Source organism: Drosophila kikkawai, chromosome 2R (genome assembly GCF_030179895.1).
Source record: "Drosophila kikkawai strain 14028-0561.14 chromosome 2R, DkikHiC1v2, whole genome shotgun sequence".
Classification (NCBI taxonomy): domain Eukaryota; kingdom Metazoa; phylum Arthropoda; class Insecta; order Diptera; family Drosophilidae; genus Drosophila; species Drosophila kikkawai.
Window position 1 is genome coordinate 8,224,389 of NC_091729.1, and position 8,510 is coordinate 8,232,898.

The window sequence follows — 8,510 nt, forward strand, 5'->3', positions numbered from 1 at the left end:
GCTGAAAAGTTTATAATTTACTTTTATTTTGTTTTTCACAATCATAAAATAGAATATGAACACAAAAAAATAGATCATAATAGAAATGTTCTAAAAAATTAAATTTACCACTTGTATCTTTAAAGCGCATTATTAAAAATAGGGGCGGTGCCACACCCATTTTTTTCATAATTTGACTTTCTATATGTTATATCTACCCAAAACAAAAAACCGAATTAAAAAATCTTGTTCCGTTTAGAAGTTATTAATTTTGGCCAACGAAAGTGGTCGGCTGGACCATAGTGCAAGGTAGGAAATTGGCTTAGCACTGAACATTTCAGCGGAAAAAGTGTCTTGAAACAAGTAATATATAGTATATTTATGCTACTGATTTTATTTTGTTAATTTTATATAATTTTTAAGACCTATAGGTTAACAAATTTGTTACTATTGTTTATTATAATGTTATTCTACAGGATTATCTTGTTATGAGTTGGGAGGAATTAGTTTTAATTTGAAATTAAAAAATATATCGCATTGTTTATCTTCACCGCAATACCTCCCTTCTTTACCATCCCAACAAAGTAATTAGCGTTTCATAAAGAAATGCAGAATATAGAATTAATTTATTAAAAAATATTAGCACAAAAACTTTTTTTGTTCTGATTTTATAATTAATTAAAATCTTAAATAAAAGGTAATATTTTATAATAATAATAGTAAATGTTAATATTAATATTTATTAATATTTTTATTAATATTAAAAATATATGGTATATAATTTAGTTATTCAAAAGAATAATTTATAGTCAATGTCAACCCTGGAAGCTATTGACTTCTGAAATTGTATATCTTTTTAGAAGGCTTGTAAATGCATACAACGGATTCCGGCAGAAAACTGATATGATCAATTCGTGCACTAAACTTGAGTCATTATCAAAATTAAATGTGGTTTCGTGAATATATACATATGTACATTTGGTGTCTATGCGTACTACATTGATTGTTGTCGATAGTCAGCTGTTTATACCCGTCATTCGTAGAGGAAAAGGTTATAGCAGATTTAATACATTAAATGTTACAAGCAATTTCGATCCATTGATCAGACAGATATATGTGACGACGATCCAGCATCGGAGTCCTCAACTGGACTTTCTGCGAAACGTTTCCTGGCGCGTGGCATGATTCCTCAATTATTCAACCAATCTGCTTGCCACTCAAAAAACGCTGTGTCATTCATTTTCAACTCCTCTTTACCTTGCAACACACACGCAGGTGTGGTGAGTTCTCAGAAAACAATATCCGTCTCTTTCATACCCACGCCCAGGCTACGTTGGCAAAACAGTGTATGCCTCGCACGAAAGAACAGAGAGTCAATAATAAATTAAACAAGTGTGTACCCACAAAAATCGTTATAATTTGAATTAACAAAATAATCTGCGACACGGCCTTCCTGACATATCTCACGTCCTCGTGAGTCTATAACATAACGGTTTTACAAATTCATTCTCTTATCTTCATTCAAGTTTCTTTCTTCATTACATTTCTTCTTTTTTCTTCATTACATTTTCTTAGATCATTTCAGAATCAGAATCAAACAAACTATTTTAAAGTTTTCTCTTAGACTTCTTATTTCTTACTTTTAAACAACTTATGCCATGAGATCCGGATTACCACCAACTTAAGTCCAAACAATTCATTCGTTTTCAAACATCATGCCAACCACTAGCACACAGTCATCCACAAGATAAACTGGCCAGTCAATTATTAAGTTACTTTAGCCCACAGCTTATATCCTGACAAACCGGCCATCTGAAATAGCTCGGAATTTAGCCCACAGGCCGGCCAAATAACAATTCATCGAACGTTACCAAAATTTCAGCCTTCCTGCAACAAATGGCGAACCACATAACTCGGGCACCCACCTGCACAGAAAGTTCTGAAACCTGGAACTTATTCGAGCGTGTCATGACACGTCTTCAATCTACTTCAAAATCACAGCCCTCACCGGCTTGATCTGTGGCACCTTTACCACCACCTTCATCATTCAATTCCGTGGTCTCTTCATCACCACCTTCATCATCCAATTCCGTGGTCTCTTCATCACCACCTTCATCATTCAATTCCGTGGTCTCTCCATCACCACCTTCATCCAATTCTCTTCATCACCACCAAATTCCGTGGTAATCCCCTTCTCAGGCATATGTCTCAATAATTATTATTTAATTCCTCAAGTCTATACCAATCTCCTAATATTTCTGTCACTTAAAACGGTCCTCTTCCTATTTTTTTTTTCATTAACCATAAGTGCGCTTGATGTAATTGTTACACCGATGCCCCTACTCAAAATTTCGCAACCAATCGGAGCGTCGTACTTAATATGAACTACGTAGAGCTACGTAAAATAAGACATCAAAATAACGCTCACAAATCAAAACATATTGTTGTTGTTTATTTTTAATAATCTCGAGAACACAGTCTCTTCGATGAGCGGACACACGGAGTCGAAGTAAAATTGGAACGACTCACCAAACTGCAGCAACGTTCCTATGGGTCAAGTACGGTGCATATGTTCGCATCTTTGATTGTATTGCTCGTGACCAGTTAACGCTTCTGACGATCCGGGCATACCGTAGAAACATGTCCAGATTTTCCACATTTATAACAGATCACGGATGATAGATCTTTTGCTCCTTTATATCCAGATTGTTGATTGCGGGGCTGCTCCAAATGAGTTGTCTCTTTGTTAAAGCGACATTCCGCCTTCTTGTGGCCGGGTTTGCCACAGTTGTAACACGTGTCTCTTTTTCCTTCTGGTGCCGATACGTTGTCACTCGAATGCTGTCTCTGTCCGGCGTCAAACGAAAAGGCTTTGAGTTCCTGATGCAGCTCATTTCGGCTTTTGATGTCCGTCGTAAAAACCAAACGGCGCAACCGTGTATCTATGCCAGCTGCATGTGCCAACGTGACGGATACTGCAATCTGCTCAACGCTGAGCGACTTCCAGCGGGCCATTAGTGAGGTGACCATTCTGCTCCCATATAACGACAAGCACTCTCCTTCATTTGGGCGTGCGTTTAGCAAATTCATAACAGTCGCGGCCAAAGTCTCAGTTCCGGAAAAATATTGCAAAAATAATTCTCGAAACTGCGTCCATGTAATGCCGGGAAAACATGTCTGCGAGAGCCAGTGAGATGCGGTGCCCTCCAATGAATTGCTGAGGGCCATTACAAGAGCGCTCCCCACGAGCTGGTTTTCAGACAATATGTAGTCGACTGTTGAACACCAGGACAGCGCGTCTGATCCTGCCCGATCAGGGTTGAACTTTGGCAGCACAATGGTTTTTGCGTCTTTTGGTTCATTTCGAGAGCACTGTACTTGTTTTATTAACTCGACGAAATTACGGTTTTGCAGCTCCAGAATTGTTAGAAGATTTGCATCATTGGCTGGACGCGGAGGTAATCCCACTTCTGATGACGACGATCCAGCATCGGAGTCCTCAACTGGACTTTCTGCGAAACGTTTCCTGGCGCGTGGCATGATTCCTCAATTATTCAACCAATCTGCTTGCCACTCAAAAAACGCTGTGTCATTCATTTTCAACTCCTCTTTACCTTGCAACACACACGCAGGTGTGGTGAGTTCTCAGAAAACAATATCCGTCTCTTTCATACCCACGCCCAGGCTACGTTGGCAAAACAGTGTATGCCTCGCACGAAAGAACAGAGAGTCAATAATAAATTAAACAAGTGTGTACCCACAAAAATCGTTATAATTTGAATTAACAAAATAATCTGCGACATATGTATGTAGGGTTACTACAAATTAAGTTTATTTTATTTTAGGGTAAAGTTCACAAGATTATAAATGTTTAAATTATTTATGGAAAATTATTCTTCCGCACTATGGACGCACTCGACTTGCCTCGTTCAGTTTTCTACAGCGACTCATTTCGACTCTACGAATTTAGGGTTATGGACATTATGAAAGAAAGAGTGATGGCAGATCAAAGTTTGGAGTGGGACAACAATACTGCACTCCTTTGCTGATGAAATAGTGGCGGTTATGGTGAAATAGGAATTAGTGTGTACACTCCATGTTTATTAAGGCTGTCCCTAATACTCTACACTACTCCAATCCCACATGTATATGTAATATTTAGCAGCTATTTTTAGGAATTTACAATTTAGCTCAGAGAAACATTTTTCTGATAGTAAAAAAAGTTGATAAATACTCATTAGTATATTAAAACTGATTGCTGAAAAGGGAATGAAATGTGGTACATTCCTATTAATAGACGCAAGACAGAGATGTCAGATATGTGCAAATGAAAACATGGCTCGCTTATTTGCTGGTTGGTACGCTGACTATGCATTAAAGGCATTTGTACACCTGTATTAGGCATCTAATTAATTAAACAATTGTAAATTCCCTTGACAAATTAACGTCACCAGGCCTGACCGCACACAAACACGCATGATAGAGAGAAGGGAAGGGGGAACTCGAGTCCGGTGGAGTTTGCGTGAAGGGAGCTTGAGCTTCTTCCCACATCCTTGGACGAGACTGCACGAGTTCTGCGAACTGCCATGTTATTGGTCTGGGACAAACCGTACTGCAATCTCATGATCAATGTTTCCAGTTCCGACGTGCGCAAACAATTAAAGAAATTAAAACCTTTCGGGCAGGCACCAGTATCCAAGAGATAACGCACTCCATCAAATCAGCATCCCAGCCAAAATCAAGGTCGCCGCCAAAGGCAGAGTAAGTGCACTTTCTATACAACAGAAATACTGATAAGGCCAGTAAATGGAGTAGAGGTACATCCATATCAACTGAGAGAGGCTTTCATATAAAAACTGGCGACTCTTGCGAAACCGTCATTCGAGCCCATTGCTCCCTACAAGTCTACCGCAGCTTCCAGAAGCAACACGAAGGAATAGCTGCCAACAGAATGAACAGTGCAATAGGTATGAACTCAAGGACCTCGGACCCTCCAGGTCGAACGAAGACTAACCCGTCTCCCTCTTCCAGTGCTTGCCTGCGTCGCCATTTTGGTGGCGAGCACCAGTGCAGCCAGTCTGCAGCCCGCTGCGAAGACAATCAACAATCAGCTCTACAGGCGTTATGTGTGCGCTAACAAGCCTGATGGATTCCGTGTCCTCGTTCCGGGAAGTTGCTCCCAGTACTACGAGTGTCAGTCCGCAGTGGCCGTGGTGAACACCTGCTCCCGCTTCTTCGATGCCAAGGTCCAGGGATGTGTCAATTATAACACAGGCTGCATTGAGGTTCAGTCTGCATCCTCGATGGCAGTTGCTGCAGATTCTGCATCGCCCTGTGCCGAGGCAACGACTACTACTTGTGCTTCCGTTGTAGAGACAACGACCACTTGTACACCAACACCAGCCGAGACGATTACTACCACTTGTACTCCAACACCAGCCGAGACTACTACCACTTGTACAACAACAACCGCCACAACAACAACTGCTACAACAACAACCGCTACAACAACAACGTGCACTACCACGACCGCCACAACAACAACTGCTACAACAACAACCGCTACAACAACAACCGCTACAACAACAACGTGTACTACCACGACCGCCACAACAACAACTGCTACAACAACAACCGCTACAACAACAACGTGCACTACCACGACTGCCACAACAACAACTGCTACAACAACAACCGCTACAACAACAACTGCTACAACAACAACTGCTACAACAACAACCGCTACAACAACAACGTGCAATACCACGACCGCCACAACAACAACTGCTACAACAACAACCGCTACAACAACAACGTGCACTACCACGACCGCCACAACAACAACCGCTACAACAACAACCGCTACAACAACAACCGCTACAACAACAACGTGCACTACCACGACCGCCACAACAACAACTGCTACAACAACAACCGCCACAACAACAACTGCTACAACAACAACTGCTACAACAACAACGTGCACTACCACGACCGCCACAACAACAACTGCTACAACAACAACCGCTACTACAACAACTGCTACAACAACAACTGCTACAACAACAACGTGCACTACCACGACCGCCACAACCACAACTGCTACAACAACAACCGCTACAACAACAACCGCTACAACAACAACTGCTACAACAACAACCGCTACAACAACAACGTGCACTACCACGACCGCCACAACAACAACTGCTACAACAACAACCGCTACAACAACAACCGCTACAACAACAACGTGCACTACCACGACCGCCACAACAACAACTGCTACAACAACAACCGCCACAACAACAACTGCTACAACAACAACCGCTACAACAACAACGTGCACTACCACGACCGCAACAACAACAACTGCTACAACAACAACCGCTACAACAACAACTGCTACAACAACAACCGCTACAACAACAACCGCTACAACAACAACGTGCACTACCACAACCGCCACAACAACAACCTGCACAACAACAACCGCTACAACAACAACGTGCACTACCACAACCGCCACAACAACAACATGCACAACAACAACCGCTACAACAACAACCGCTACAACAACAACTGCTACAACAACAACCGCTACAACAACAACGTGCACTACCACGACCGCCACAACAACAACTGCTACAACAACAACCGCTACAACAACAACCGCTACAACAACAACGTGCACTACCACGACCGCCACAACAACAACTGCTACAACAACAACCGCTACAACAACAACGTGCACTACCACGACCGCCACAACAACAACTGCTACAACAACAACCGCTACAACAACAACGTGCACTACCACAACCGCCACAACAACAACTGCTACAACAACAACCGCTACAACAACAACGTGCACTACCACGACCGCCACAACAACAACGTGCACTACTACGACCGCCACAACAACAACTGCTACAACAACAACCGCTACAACAACAACCGCTACAACAACAACGTGCACTACCACAACCGCCACAACAACAACTGCTACAACAACAACTGCTACAACAACAACGTGCACTACCACGACCGCCACAACAACAACTGCTACAACAACAACCGCTACAACAACAACGTGCACTACCACGACCGCCACAACAACAACTGCTACAACAACAACCGCTACAACAACAACGTGCACTACCACGACCGCCACAACAACAACTGCTACAACAACAACTGCTACAACAACAACGTGCACCACCACGACCGCCACAACAACAACTGCTACAACAACAACCGCTACAACAACAACGTGCACTACCACAACCGCCACAACAACAACCTGCACAACAACAACCGCTACAACAACAACGTGCACTACCACAACCGCCACAACAACAACATGCACAACAACAACCGCTACAACAACAACGTGCACTACCACAACCGCCACAACAACAACATGCACAACAACAACCTGCACTCCGATACAAGCTGAGACTACGACAACCTGCGCTCAATCTCCGGAGACTACAACAACCTGTGCCCAATCTCCAGAAACTACCACCACTTGTGTGGAAGTAACCACTGCCTGCAGCGGAAGCTCTGCCGCTAAGGCTCAAGTCTCCTCCATGAAGGTGCGCCCTGCTAGACCTATCCGACCGGTTAAATTAACTCTGTTCGAGGCCGCACAGCTGGCTGCCCAGCAACCTCAGGAGCTGAGCATCGCCACCTACACTAAGTATGTGTGCCGCAATAAGCCCAACGGCTTCATGTTGGCTTCGCTGAAGAGCTGCTCCGACTACTACGTCTGCCGCTACGGAAAACCCCTGCAGGTGAGCTGCGGCGACAAGTACTTCAACGCGCTCAAGGGAATCTGCGATCTGCCCGAGAACACCCGATGCGTGCAGCCCCAGGCCTAAGGAAAGAACAGATTCTAACTCTGCTCGACTTCCCTGATAGAAACACCACGATTTGAGCCTCCGACCCCACCTTGACTTGCGTGTCCGATCGAGTCCTAAAATATTATATCTTATAAATGTCATAATAGATGCAAAAGCTAATACAAGCTATAAAAATTGAAATATTTTAAATTTAAATTTTAAAAAGAATCAAAACGGGGTAAAAACAAGGGAAATGTGCATGAGAAGGTCAAGAAGGTCTTGCCTAAAGTCACGTCGACTTTCCCTAACCTTAAGCGTTCGTGTCGTTCGAATCTTGCAGATCATTGGCCATCTGGTGGATCTAAAGATATCCTTTGCCTGTTAGTTACATTCCTAGTTTGGTTTGAGGAATTGTACACTTGTCTCCTTTGCGCACCTGGTATAAATATATCATCATCATATATCCAAACCATATCTGCCAATAATATTCGGCTCAAAGACACCTGGGCTTTTGACTCCTTTTAGACCCCCACATCCCATTAAAGTCAAGATCTGGACCCAAAACCAATGTGATGCAGAGCACAGCAGGCACCAAAGCTGACCACAATGCGCTTTAAGGCTTATCGAAGGGTTGGAGCCTACTGGAAAAATTGGAGCTAGTTTTGGCCTCGGATTAGATACCGATGTCTG

General features: G+C 43.0%; 1 protein-coding gene across 1 annotated transcript; it reads left to right on the forward strand.

Moving 5' to 3' along the window:
* Positions 1 to 4,876: 4,876 nt before the first annotated feature.
* Positions 4,877 to 7,924, forward strand: Muc96D (Mucin 96D). The gene is made up of 3 exons (XM_041777029.2): positions 4,877 to 4,946; positions 5,011 to 7,401; positions 7,432 to 7,924. Exons 1-3 carry the CDS (start codon positions 4,931 to 4,933, stop codon positions 7,857 to 7,859), a joined length of 2,835 nt encoding a protein of 944 aa, XP_041632963.1. The 5' UTR covers positions 4,877 to 4,930; the 3' UTR covers positions 7,860 to 7,924.
* Positions 7,925 to 8,510: the final 586 nt, after the last annotated feature.